Source organism: Panthera tigris, chromosome B4, assembly GCF_018350195.1.
Source record: "Panthera tigris isolate Pti1 chromosome B4, P.tigris_Pti1_mat1.1, whole genome shotgun sequence".
Lineage (NCBI taxonomy): Eukaryota > Metazoa > Chordata > Mammalia > Carnivora > Felidae > Panthera > Panthera tigris.
In genome coordinates, this window is record NC_056666.1 from 98,975,522 (window position 1) to 98,989,932 (window position 14,411).

General features: G+C 36.1%; 2 protein-coding genes across 15 annotated transcripts in view; both read right to left on the bottom strand.

Annotated features, from left to right (window-relative positions):
- Positions 1-741: 741 nt before the first annotated feature.
- On the bottom strand, positions 742-4,063 carry BBS10 (Bardet-Biedl syndrome 10). Its single transcript, XM_007088749.2, has 2 exons — positions 3,670-4,063; positions 742-3,236 (listed from the first exon to the last, which is right to left on the bottom strand). The coding sequence occupies exons 1-2, from the start codon at positions 3,852-3,854 to the stop codon at positions 1,256-1,258; spliced, it is 2,166 nt and encodes a 721-aa protein (XP_007088811.1). The 5' UTR covers positions 3,855-4,063; the 3' UTR covers positions 742-1,255.
- A 4,663-nt stretch (positions 4,064-8,726) lies between these two features.
- OSBPL8 (oxysterol binding protein like 8) overlaps positions 8,727-14,411 on the bottom strand; it is a 150,865-nt gene continuing 145,180 nt past the window's right edge. For all 14 annotated transcript variants that reach the window (XM_042992796.1, XM_042992785.1, XM_042992792.1 and 11 more), the window contains 3 exons: positions 14,227-14,332; positions 12,294-12,396; positions 8,727-10,274 (listed from right to left, as the gene is read on the bottom strand). In XM_042992796.1, coding sequence (XP_042848730.1) covers positions 10,142-10,274; positions 12,294-12,396; positions 14,227-14,332 — 342 coding nt within the window. In that variant the 3' untranslated portion in view covers positions 8,727-10,141. The remainder of the gene's footprint in view (positions 10,275-12,293; positions 12,397-14,226; positions 14,333-14,411) is intronic.

The window sequence follows — 14,411 nt, forward strand, 5'->3', positions numbered from 1 at the left end:
GTTCCTGAGTTCGAGCCTCGCATCTGGCTCTGTGCTGACAGCTTGGAGCCTGGAGCCTGCTTCAGATTCTGTCTCCCTCTCTCTCTGCCCCTTCCCCACTTGTGCTCTGTTTCTGTCTGTCTCTCGAAAATAAATAAAAACATTAAAAAAAAAAAAGAATTTGTTGACTTCATAAGTTGGAAACATGTACTTAGGAGAATGGATTAAAGGTAATAGTTTTATTCAACAGGCACTTCTGAATACTTGGTATAAACATAGTGGTGTTTTGGGTGTTACAGAGAACTATTAAAAGTAGAGGACACTGTCCTTATCTACGGCTAGATGCACGTCATTTGCACTTATAAACCTTTATAATAAAATATAAATATATGAAATTCACATTAGAAATAAATAATTTTCAAATTCTTTATTACAAATTAACTCTGGCTATGCACCAAATATAAGAAAAACCAGCAAATATGTGAATTATTTTTACAAGCTCTTAGAGAACAGGAGAAAATACAGTATGAATTTCATAAGCTTTCTGAAATTAACTTTTAACTACAGAAATGAAAGTAAGTTTGCAATGCACAAGGTCATATTTCTAGTTACATATTCAGTGGTGTATGGACAGTGAAAAAAATATATCCAGGCTTTTCCACATAAAACAGAAATAAATAAAGGGATATATAAAAGTAAAAACTAATTTAGTTTATATGCTTCTTGAGAAAAGAAATCAAGACTTTTTATTCATTGCTTTTTAGAAATTAGAAATAGAGAAAATACATTATTTTAAATGAAGCAAATAATGTTTAATATTATAAACAATTAGAATAGGATGACATTTGAAGACCTTATCCAAATCTCAGATTAAATAATCCTATGAAGTAAATAAATACAGAAAGGCAAGGAGGACAGATGAAGAGAGTGAAAAAATGTACAGAAAAGTAAAAAGGACTATAAAGGAACACCCTCTCACATATACACGGACTAACACAGAGCTGAGACACAGGGAAATTCAAGGGGAAGAAAGACACACAGTCATATCTTGGCTTCCCTCATGTGGAAGGCTTCATCCTTCCAGAATGTTCCAGAATGTTGTCTAATATTTGCATCTGAATGTCTGCTAGCCTGTTACTGTAGTTCTTCTAAGGATTTTTTTTAAGTTTTGATGTTTTCCTAACTAGACCAAATTGATTTGAGAATCAGTGGTCACATTTTTTACTTTATGGCTTGAGTTGGGTTAAAATTTTGGTTAATAAAAAAACTTCCAATTTTATACTTCCTCTTCTGAATCTTGATCATAAACTTCCTGAGGTTGTCTCTTAATATTGATTACCAAATCAATGGTTAAAATTTTTGTTAAACATTGAAGAACGGAAGTTAGTAATTGGTATTTACTAGCTACTGATTCCAAACCTGTCTGACTGCTTACCATGGGTGGATGGGTTTGTATTGCATGGAGAGTTCTTACATATATTTGTGGAAAGCTATAGTTTCCCTTCTTAGACTTATACAGGATTTTGGGAATGCCTAAAAGAGCATTAGCTATTATCACGCTAACCATAGTTTCTTCTGATTGGTGACATTTTTTGGCGTAGTTCAGAAGATAGTAATGTAACAAAAACTCAAAATTACCACCCACTGGCAAAACACAACCTGCTGGTATAGATGAGAAGCAGTAACCGTGGGATGTACACATCTCCAGTGACTTCTCTCTCACTGGTAACATGCTTCCCCTTCCAGCAATTTCTGTGACTTGCAAATTTTCATCAGAAATTTCTATTCTAGTGTTTTCTGTTGTTGAATTAGCAGAATTACTCTCCATAAGTGGTTCACTGTCATCAACTATCCTGGTTTTGGCTAGAGATAAATATCTCAATGTTTCATCTGCCTGGTATGTATCTGTTGGTGTCACTTTTTGTATTGAACGTGGAATATGTGTTTCTAATTCTATACTTGGAACTACAAAATTTGAATATACTTTTAAATATGTTTGAGTTGTTGCCAGCTTACCTTTGTTCTTTACAACTGTGCCCTGATATGGGCTTTGCCTTGAGCCATTAACAATTTCTGGCAATGGTGTACTTTCTCTGCTATTCTTGTAGGTAAGAGGACTTGATGCATAATTTTGATCACTGGCTTGTATCATGTAATTTAGATCAAGGTCTTTAAATAACTGCCGAAGCATTTTAAATGCTCCATGTAAAGCACTTTTATGCTGTTCCACAAGACCCTGCACTGGTGCACAAAGTACTATACAGTGTGGTATAAACGAACATGTGCCAATCAAGCCAAGATGAACATACCTTTTGGATCTAAGGATAAGGGGCTTACAAAAATTCATCAAAGCAGTGTTACAGATTTCATACTGCGAGGAGGTATGCGGCAATACAAAGGGAGAAAGACCAACAACCCTCTGGATAAGAGAGACTTCTTCAGAGGATAAACACTCCACGACAGATATGCCATTCAGTCCTGCATAATAAATAACTAAATCTGGTTGTTTCACACTAGACAGCAGCAATTTTACATTCTGACTCTGTAAATGTTTCATGATTGCTTTTGTCCTTTCCATAATCCAAAACTGAGATGTCCGAAACTGTGCTTCTGAATTTAAAATAAACTCTGATCCAGAAGTTGAAAAAGGGGGCTGAATAGTCTCTGTTACTATCACTATTCTTATGTCACCATCTGCTGGACAGTATACAGAAAAGTCTCTATGAAGCACAAGCCCAGCTATGATCCTGGAATCTGAGACAGGAAGGCCAGTGACACCAACGTTCAACTCTATAAAATAGTCATCCACTAACTCAAATACTTCTTCATATCCACTTTCACAAGCCATACACTTGAAAAAGTAGTCACACATCAATTGTGAAATAAAGTTTTGATTATTTCTTCCCACTCTTCCACAAAAGTATGCTTCTAAGAGCAACTCTAAAGAGCTTCTACACAATGTTCTCTCTTTAGTGGATGAAGAAAAGATAGACAAAAAGTGTTTGCTTAAGTAGTGGCCCATAATATAATCTAATACTTGTGTCTGAAACTTCAGAAGAGCCTGAGAAATAAATTTCCACTGACAACAATTTTTCCAATGCCTTCTATGGGTTTGAATATTTTTGGAAATCAAAGAATCCTGTTCTTTGTCTGTGACTGCATGAAGTCCTCTGAGTAAGTGACAAAGAAAGATAATAAATGTTTTAGCACCATCTCCTGTTTTTCTTAGATGACTGGAAACACAGGCTACCATCATCCTGTACAAAAAAAGAAATAAAGCAACTCAGAATTTCAGCGGGCTGCCTTCTTACAAATAAATCAAGTCGAAACCATGGCTTCACAGGTAAAGGCATAAAATAATACTATCCTTTTGATGTCTTTAGTATTACTTTTTCCTTTTTTTCAAGTTACTTTGTTCTATTTCAAGATTCTGGGGTTAGGTGGAGCAGGGAGGAGGGGGAATCAATGTTCCTGGAAGTTTGGTAAGATTTGACGTCCCCAAGAACATTCCATTGCACACCGCTCGAACCCTGAGCATACAATAGTCTCACCCGAGGTCAGTCTTCCCAATAGTACATTCTAAGGAAGGGTCAGAAGATAGCCTGCGGTGCCCGGCTCTGGGCAGGAGAATGGGACAATAGTACCTGGCTAAGGGACACTATAACGAGGTGGAACGCGGGGCACGGGTACCTGGCTATGGGATGTTCTAAGTGTAGCGCCTCCAGAAGGCAGCCTCCATCCCGACTGATCAGCACCTCGCCGGTGGGCTTCGTACACAGAACTTGCCGCCCCTCGGGGCCCACGCAGCAGCTCACGATGGTCTCCAGCACTTCCGCCACCCGCAACGCCACCTTCGCGGACCCCGCGGCGGCCATAGGGCGTAAGAGCCGCGTGGCTTCTGGCCGCCGGCGGCGAAGCCCTAGCACCACCAGGAGGGAGGAGCCCGACGGAAGCGGAAGGGGCGGGGAGGGGGCTGTCAGCTGGCCCAGCTCGGCTCACTCCCCCCTATGACCCACTAGCGGAGTAGCCTGCTGTTCGGCCACCTGGGACTAGCGTTCCAAAAGCTCGCGAAGCTAGGAAAGCGGGCAAGACTTCCCGGGAGCTAGCTGTTCCTGGAGCGGAAACTGCTGGCCCTTTCCCAGCTCCCTGGGTAAATTCATTCCCTGCAGCGGCTTCAGCTGCCACCAAATCTCTCCGTCTCCCAGGAAACGTCCTTCCTCTCTGGAAGTCGGCACGCCTGGGGAGCGTATGTGAAGGAGGGAATGGGCACCGCGGGCGGACCGGGGCTCGTGCCCCACCCCTGACAAAACCTCCGCGTTGGACTCATGAATATTCTGTCCACAGTATCATCAGTTGCTTTTCTTCCCATCACAGAGGCCGGCTCGGGATGCAGGACGGATGGGCAAAGGCCTGGCCTTCACGGTCACGAGCTGCAGGCTTCATGCTTTCCGCAGGGGGCTTTGCCAGATTTCCTTGACGTGGATATCACTTTAAGTCCCCCAGCCACTACAACTTACTTTTTCTTTAGCAGAAGGGATAGATGGGAAGACTTAGCTACACTAGTGATCACTACTATGCCTTTAAAGCACATAAAGCACAGGGGCGCCTGGGTGGCTCAGTCGGTTAAGTGTCCGACTTTGGCTCAGGTCATGATCTCATGGTCCGTGGGTTCAAGCCCCGCGTAGGGCTCTGTGCTGACAGCTCAGAGCCTGGAGCCTGTTTCAGATTCTGTGTCTCCATCTCTGACCCTCCCCTGTTCATGCTCTGTCTCAAAAATAAATAACTGTTTAAAAAAAAAAAAAAGAAAATAAAGCACAGTGACCTAAGATTGGTGGGTACAACTGCAGAAGAAAACAGGCAGAAAGAACATACACCTGGGTTTGCGATGACACTTATCTGTGACATTCAGTAAGTAACCTCTTCCATCTCCAGTTAAAAAAAAAAAAAAAAAAAGTAGTATATAAAAGAAAACCTCACAAGAGAGTGAGAATGTTTGCAAAGAGCTTTTCTTTTTTCTTTTTTTTGTATGGTGCCTGGCATATATTAAGCACTCAACGATTATTTACAGCACCCCCCCCCAATAACTGTGATATTCAGTCGCGTATTGACCCACTCTCTCTACAAGAAAAGGATATTTTGTAAATTGCAGAAGAGCCAATTAGGATGATAGCACAACACAGGACGCCTATTACAGTGCAGTCAATATTAGTAACAAAATTACTTATCTTGCAGCTTTTTCATTGAGGTTGAAGAATGAGGGACTGTTCTCCTTTCCTCTCATCCCTATACATAGGCTAGGGAAAATCTGTAATGCCCTCCTTTCCATTCCCCCCAATTAGTAAGACAGAACCAACTATTAGCCAGAAGCAAGTGGATTCTGAGGAGAGAGCAAAAATGGAAGGGGAGAAGGACAGAGGAAAAGAGAGGAAAACCAGGCAGGAATGATTTGGAACTCACCTGATGTTGACTCAGTATGGACTAGTAAGTGATTTGAGGGAGGGGGAAGAAAAAACTTCTATATAGGTTTTGTATATATACTTGTTTAATGGTAACATTTTTTCTGGTTCTACCCATCACAAAGCAGCAGTGGATATAGCTATAGTATACTGATTGAAGCAGTGGATTAATCTAAAAACATTTAAAAGTGCTACCATCAGAGTTCTACTTAAGCGTACAGTGGAAGGAGAGTGGATATTGAAGTCAGACATGGATTCAAACTTATGCTTGCTATCACTTTTACTGTATAGCTTTTGGAGTCATTTAACTTCTCTGAGTCTCAGACTCTTCATCTATAAAGTCGGGCTAACTTCCACTTAGCTTAAGGTTATTATGAGTAGTTAAGAAGAATGAATATAAAGCACCAAGGAAAGCATACAATAGGGATTCTAACTATTAAATCCCTTCCCAGCCCTTCACCCTCCTTCACAACTACCCCTACAAAAAAAGATTTTTTTTTTCAATTTAAAAATTAGGATGAAGTAATTCAGTCACTATATGTTATATTCAAAGTCATTTGATCACAGTTTACTCTTTTTAAGAATTTTATTCAGAATGCCTACCTGTAGAAGCTAGCATAATTTTACAGATTAGAAAAATTCAATTCTTTTGTCTCTGCAAACATTTATAATAGGTTAGGAATAATAGATTAGAAATGTAATACATTACAAAACAGTTGCCTATGACTATCTGTACATCTACTATGCACCTTAGGGAAAGGATGTGACAGTGTGCTGTACTTACACTGCAGATAACACACTTTTTATTCTATTATACAAAACTGACCAGTGGTAGTGTCTGAATTTATAAATGGCTATTAAACAGGATATTTAACTTAAATGTATATTTAGCATGCTAAAAAGTGAAAAAATTTTCAACTGAAGTAATTCTGTGGCTTATCAATTCAAATGTTTCATGGCATTTTTCTTTAAATAAACATCAATATTGTAATACTAAATAATTTTACATGATAAATGCAAAAAGATAAAATTTTCTAAACATTTTAGAAAGTATGTTCACATTCATTTTGTCATGGGTTTCTTGTGGCTCTTCTAAATGTTAATCATATTAAGGAGACACTGGTCCTATACGATTTTAACAGTCCATCTTCAATTAAAAACTGTAACCAAACAAATAGTATGTTAAAGAGTAACAAAAAGTAACTTAAATATACTAAATTCACACACTATACGTAAACAAAATCAAGTCAAATTACATAAAGTCAAATGACACAATAGTGGCAGGTTATACATTTTAAAGAATTTCTTTATCCATGTAGTCATATGAAATAGAAGCTGAAATGTAAACTCAGTGATTTGTGTGGTGTTACCCCTTACTGGTTCAAATTGGAAAATTTGGTATAAATGCTAATATTAGTATTTTATTTCTGTACATGTAACATAATTCAAAATAATCTACAGCATCAGGTATGGCTCATCAATTTTGCCATCATCACCGTATATCAACCAAAAAAAAAAAAAACTCAAAAATATATTCATTGCTCGTTAGAAATGCTAAACACCGGAAAAAATGGAATTTTGTTTTCTTAAATATTTGACTAAGATATTCTTCAAAAAGTTAAAACTGCCTTCCACAGAATTTTATGTGTAGTATGGCACAAGTTGACACCCAAAACAGTGTGAATTCCATCAAAAAGGCACTGTTTACAATACTCAGAATAATCTGACAAATCTACTTCAATGATGTCTGAGAGTGAAGAATATACTTGAAATAGTTAAATAGACAAACCCTTATAAAAGTACAGCATTACTGTTTAAATATACTATAGCTATATAAAAGGAAATAAAATGACACAGAGAAATGACCCTTTATGGCAGTTAAGCCTATAAACACTTAGAATCATATTGTAGTTCTGTAACACAAAAATAACAAAAAGTAGTTCTTAAAGGCACAAAAGCGTGAATACTAAATGAGTGTTGTATTTTACAAGGCCAACTTTTTCAATGGAATGGTGACAAAGATTACACTGTACCTTTATAAGTGATGCAAAAAAGTACTGACATGAAATACAAGTGAAATATCTATTGCTGAAACTTACTTATTTCACATGCCCTATTTATTATCTGTTCCTGGGCCAGCTACACCTCACTAAATGGTGGATAATTGAAGGCATAGTACATTTCATAACTAAAACAAATGCACATGTCGATAATTATTACTCATGTACATTTTCATGTGAAAAAATAAAATTTTTGATCAAATGAAAAAAAAAGTGGTCATAAGATCTTAAATCCTAGAAACCATCATGAGGCTCTCAAACAACTGGGAACTGTAAATCACAATTTTTATGAATCCATGTTTGAAGGAGTATTAATCTCAGGTAGGGAACATTCAAAGTCAATTACATATATGGCTACATACAAAGTTAATTACGTGTCTTAAAGGATTCACATACTAAGCCTAGTATAACCACTGATCTAAAAACTAAGCCACCAATTCCTGAGTTTTGTGTTCAGTTCACAGAAAGGAACTCATACAACTAAAAGCATAAGAAGACTATTAGATTAGATGTATGCTTTCAGTGTATAAGAAACAGTCATGAGTTAACCCTGCTCTTTTTCATGAAAGTTTTTGACTCCTTGAGTAATAAGAACCCAAAACATCTGCTCTAAAAAGAAAAACATAAAGAACATAACTACCTTCCCAGTCTTAGAAGATACCTATACAAATAAAACACTATTTAGACCAAATGAAAAGAACGCACAAGTGGATAGGACTAAAACCCCAAAAGGGGGTTATCAGCAAAAAATTTTAAGTTTTCAGGGTTTAATGATGAAATTATTTTTGTGATCAGCCAATAAACTTATATATAAATACTAATTGAAACCATAAAAAGGATCAAATTGTACAATATTTACAAAATACCATATATCAATCAATAGGCAGTTGAGCATGACATTGGTAACAGAGAGTGAGGACAAAAACGACACAAGTATGAAATACAAACAAATCTCACCTGTTCTAGTGTAGACATATCTATACTTATACCAGGTATAGGTACATCTTACTTATATTTCAGTCAATTAAAAAAAGTGCTTTCACATGTACATATGGAATACAGCATTATTTTGCCCAAACTATATGGCTCTTCTTAAAACCGAAGACTAGTAAGATAGCTAAATTGGTAAGGGAGAAAAAAAGCAGGCTCTTTATCACTTTCAATTTTTGTAATTTAGCAATCATTCCTTGACTTTATATATCTTGGCATAAACAGTTGATTGTAATTTTGCTAGTGTCTCACAGTCTCTTCTTAGTCAAAGGCAAATGTAGCCAGAATAATTATTCTGACTTTTCATTAATAACCATTCCGAAAGGTATACTTTCAGGATTCTAAGACATATCTTAGGACAACATGTTCCTAAACTTAGCTACACTTGCAAAAATTGCTTCTGAGGGCTATAAATATTTATGACAAACATTAAAATATTAACCTGAAAAAAAATTAGGAAAAAGTGTGCCTGAGTCTGAACAAAAAAAATCTTGAAGTGTGGTTTGTCACAGAATGAAGTTACTGAGAACAGAGGAATAAAAAAAATTGAACCTCAGAACTTGATGCTCTTCTTAGATGCTCAACTTATTGCACATTTTAAAGAAATAAATTTTAATGTACACATAAATGCTACGACACAAAGTTTTTCTTACTGCCTTTCTCTTATTTGGCTTTTGAATAAAATATTGGTTATAATTTTTTCTATTCTATTTACTCACTGAATACACTAAGTTCTAAACGAAAGCTAAAATAAGTTTTTCATAATGAAAAACATAAATTATCATATGCCCTATAAACAACTCTAGAATTTGGCCTATGCTACTGGACCAACAGGGTTACAAGAAACAAAAATAAGAAAAAAGGACAGCAATTTTGACCACAATTTTTTAAGCAAGTGCTTAAGTGGTATTATATAGGTATAAGAAAGATATAATCAATAGATCCAAATAGCTGCATATCGGTTTTTTATGTTGATAAACACACACACAGATTTATACCTGTCTCTATAAATATTAAAATTCTAGGGGTTAAAAAAACTGTGTGTAAACCTTTAAAAAAGCAATCTGCCACCTTGTCTCTCTCAGTACACCAATTTCGACTACACTTTTTTCTTGCTGTTTCTAAGAACACAATTGAGCTGGGTGCTTTGGAAATGATATTTCTAACAGGACAGTGTTTTGAACTATTTATAATATGTCTATTATGCCATCATTTCCCATTCTGTAATTCCTTATTGATAAAAGTCTTGTGCCTGTTGTATGAAGAAAATAGACTGCTATGTATATAAGATTGATAGCATTTTTGTTATGAATGTTAATGTTATATCTCAGAACACACTATAGAATACAAAGACTACTGTCAGGTATACATAAGACACAATTGTGTATACATGTGGACTTATTATACTCACATGTAAACACACTGTCACAAAAGCTAGAAATGTTCTGGCACTTAACACATAGCTCACTTTAATGACCAAGAGTTCTTATTTCAGGTTAAGGAAAAAAGGTATGAAAGGTCAACACCTCTACATTTATCTCTAAGATTTTTGTTTTAGAAATATTGTGACATTTTAACAAAGACCAAACCAACTTGAACATTGGTCCCAGGCCAAATTTGATCATTCCAGTTCATTGATTCAATTGTAAGGAACTTCTACTTAAACATGAAGTTTATTATGACTTGAAGCAAAATCAGGAGGAAAATGATGAAGTAGTCTTTTTGTTGCAGAAAATAATCTGTGGCAGGTGTGCTTGAAACTAAATGATTTCGAAGAGCCATAATATTTCTACAAAAATAAGAAACAATAAATTTTAAAATTATTTGTCAAAATGTTAGCATGTAACTCACAATTTGATACGTGAGACTTAATTAGTAAAGTCTTAGTTAAGAGAACACTTAATTACATTATCTAAGGTAACTTGTTTAATCAATTACTACTACAACATCAACAGGAAGCTGATTATGTTACGTGAAGCCGTTATTAGGTCTTGTCTAAATCTACATTCCACATTGTACCAAATATATTACTCGATGATGTGCATCAAACAGAATTATTAAAGTTAGATGATATAAAAATATACCACTTTTCTCTGTTATCACAGTGGTTTTAAAACAAAAATTGTGCTTCTTAGTTGGTCTAGTAAAGTTCTTTTATCTTTACTTTGGGGAAGATAGAAGTAGATTTGGAGAAAAATTCTAAATTCTCTAAGAAAACATAATACAATAGATTTCATGACATTCCTAATTTGAAAAATGCTATATAGGCATTTCATATACTAACAAAAATAAAATGTTAATTTACTCATGAAATGAGCTTACATTATCCTCATGCCATCCTAAATGCTTTTGGCTTAAAAAAAAAAAAAAAAAAGCTGATTTCATTCCACCCCCCCGACTTCTACACTGGTATACCAGTATAGAGAAAGAAAGGAGGCAAATGAACAAGTAGGCTCATTAATTTATAAAGACAATTAAACTAGGAAATGAGCATTTTATATTAAGGGCTGATGATATCAAGATGCAGAAGACATGTTCCCTCCTCTAAAGGAGCTCATTGTCCAGTTGTGGGAGGGGGTGGTGGCCGTGTGGTAAACGGACACACACAATAACAACTCTGTAATCCAATAAACGCTCAAAAGTAGCATGCATAGGGAACTGTACAAGGACAGTGCAGGGATTAATAACTCTACAGGGCAATGTGGATAATTAGAAATGTTACAAAAAGGGTGACATGTGAATTATATTCTGAAGGATAAACAGGGATTTTCTTGATGGGCAGGGTGGGAGGAAGAACAATCTAAAAAGTGGATTCAGTGTGGGCAAAGCTCCAAAGATGAGACAGTACAGTATATTCTGGAGCTGTAAGGAGTTTCACAGAATTGGAGCATGGGACAGGCACAGGGGAATGGCAGGAGATAAGGCTATAAATGAAAAAAACAACTAAATGTAAGCTGTAAGATCACTAAGAACTGAGAAAATCTTTTTTTTTTTTAATCCTCTAATATAGTAATGGGAGGAAACCAATCTACACTCCTACTAGCCTTAGCAATGGGGCAGAAAAATCAGGAGTTCTCCTCCAAAGAATTTTCTTTTTTTTTTTTTTTTTTAATGCTTATTTATTTATTTTTGAGAGAGAGAGAATATGAATGAGCTGGGAGGGGCAGAGAGAGAGGGAGACAGGGAGTCCCAAGCAGGCTCTGGGATGTCAGTACAGAGCCCAATGTAGGGCTCGATCTCATGAACTGTGAGATCATGACCTGAGCCCGCTTAACTGACTGAGCCACTCAGGTGCCCCCTTCAAGGAACCTTCTTAAGTGTTAATGATTTTTTGTTGCTGGATCTGGGGAGGAAGGTGTGAGGAAGGGTCTGGGACTACAAAAAGAGCCCTCAAAGGTCTCAGGGTGGTGGCTATTTACCCCTTGCTATGCAAGCATTTCAATATGTCAACACATGATGCACTCCTATTAAATATTAGCCAGGTACAAAGGGACTGCAGAAACCTTTGCTAGCCAACTTTCTCAGAAACCACCCCTCTACCACATCCAACACACCTACATTTCTAGGTATGCTACAGCAATAAGATAAAGAGATTCCACTTGTATAATCACAGAGGAGAAATCACCACTCTCCCCCAATATTTGAATGGTGATGGAATTTCACAAGTTGCAGTTGTCAGGCGACAGAAGCCAATCTATCTTAATAGCTCAACAATGTTATAAAAATGTAAAGTTTGCATATGATTTCCTACATAACAGATTCTTAACTACCTCTCTAGACTTAAATAGCCACTGTCCATATATATTACCTTTTAATTTCTTCCTGCGTTTGTTTTATAGATTCGATGGAATTTTGAATGTCTCCCAGTTCTATCCCTTTCTTTCTTCTCGTATTTGGTTTTACTGATTGAGCTAAAAAGACATTTGGAATAAAGTTGATGAAAATAGCAAACACATTTAATTATAAACAATTTACATTTCAGCTTAATGAGCCTTATATAATAAAATTTTTCCTAGGCATTATTTTTATGGCTTAAAATGTAACATAATAATAGTAATACTCTGCATTTTTAAAAAATGTTTAGTTTTGAGGGGGTGGGGGAGAGGGGTGGAGAGAGAGACCGAATCTGAAGCAGGCTCCAGGCTCTGAGCTGTCAGCACAGAGCCTGATGCAGGGCTCAAACCCACGAGCCATGAGATTATGACCCGAGCTGAAGTCAGACGCTTAACTGACTGAGCCACCTAGGCACCCCAATACTCTGCATTTTTAAAGTTTCAATCATTAGTTGAATTTTTTTGTGGGATCAGTTACATTTTTTTTAACTAAATGAAATAGACAACAAACAGTTCATTAAAAATACACATATTAATTTGGGGGAAGGTATTACTCTCTTGTGTCTCTTGTCCATTTGCTTACTTCTGAAGAAGTCAGCTTCTTAAGCTCCCTTTTCAGTGTTTTATTAATTGTTATCTTTATTTCCCTGGTCACCCCAATTTTAAGCCTTTTCAGTTGATTTTGCTACATCTTCTACAAATTTTTACCGTCAACCAGTAAACTTTTTTTTTTTTTTTTTTACCTTCAAACCTCTCATATCATTCCTTCCTTTCCATTTTTGTTCATTTTGGTTCTCATTTGTAAAATAGGGATAATAATACTACTCAAACTCCATATGGTTGTGGTATGGTATGTTAAACATCTAGCTTGGCACATGTTAAGTACTTATAAATTACAGGTAAATAGTGCAGTGGATAAGAGAGTGAATTAAGGAGCCAAAATATCTTCATATATTACATGTATATATACTGTCTTATGGGATATGTGACCTTGTGCAGGTTAACCTGTATCTCAGTTTCCTTTTCTGTAAAATGGGAACAAAACAGCGTAACTAATATTCCCCGTCTAGTACATTGGTTCCATATGACTCCTACTTTTAAACTTTTATTCCTTTTTGACTGCAGTATCTTGATCCCACCCACATCTCTCAAGCTTAGACTGCTGTAATCCATTAGAAATCCTAATAATTCATCAGGGTTCTTTTAAAAACTGCCCTCAAAGTGAATTCAGCTCCCTCTGCGTTAAACTATTATTTGTTATCTACTCATTTCCCGGCATTTATCATTTATTCACTTCTAGTGTCATCTCTGTAAAAATAAGCTCCCAGCTTAGAGTGAGCTTAGTAGAGAACTATGGCTTTAAAAAACTGTATTTTCTCAGACATTCATTACTTTAATCCTTTCTTGATTATATGTCAGTGTAATTCAAGACATTTTACACATTATCTGGCTTGTACAAGAATGGCATACTAGTTAATCTAGTTCATAATTTTGATATAGTTATATTTTTACTTGTCTGTGACTTATAAACACTACAATAATTTAATCTAAAAGTGAAAAATTTTTTTGAAGCATGGAACTGAGTTCAAAGCTCAAAAACTGGTCCCTGCATTGAATCTAGGAAACCATCAACAACTTTTCAGGAGCTAACAAGATGTAAAAAGAACGAGTACTACAATGTGGTTCTTGATTTGCATGTTTTCCCTCATCTTTCCCTTGTGGCCTGGTCTTGCAATTTATCTATAATCTAAAACTGCTTTTTAGGCACACCATCTCTGTCCCCACCAAAACTCCCAAATTATCTTGAGTTAATATGAAAAATGCTTTTTATACATTAAACATAATACAGTAATATCCTTTTAAAAGTTTAGACGCTTATAGTGAATAGTCTGTAGTAAACATTTTTACCTTCACTTCCAGATGAGTCTTGGATATCAGGTTCTGGGGAAGAATAGCCTTTTGCCACTTTCTTCTGTTGCCTGGTTGGCTTATGTTTCATTTTTGGGACACTAACCTGAAGAAAAAGCCCAAACTATAATGTGAATTTGCAGTGAGTTTTGTAATTAAATACCAATGTTGTAAAACTGTCAAAA

Coding starts and splice junctions, on each gene's coding strand:
- BBS10 (XM_007088749.2), bottom strand. CDS start 3,854: ATGGCCGCCGCGGGGTCCGCGAAGGTGGCGTTGCGGGTGGCGGAAGTG. Junction 3,237..3,669: donor TTAGAACATCCCATAGCCAG/GTACCCGTGCCC, acceptor TTTTTTGTACAG/GATGATGGTAGCCTGTGTTT.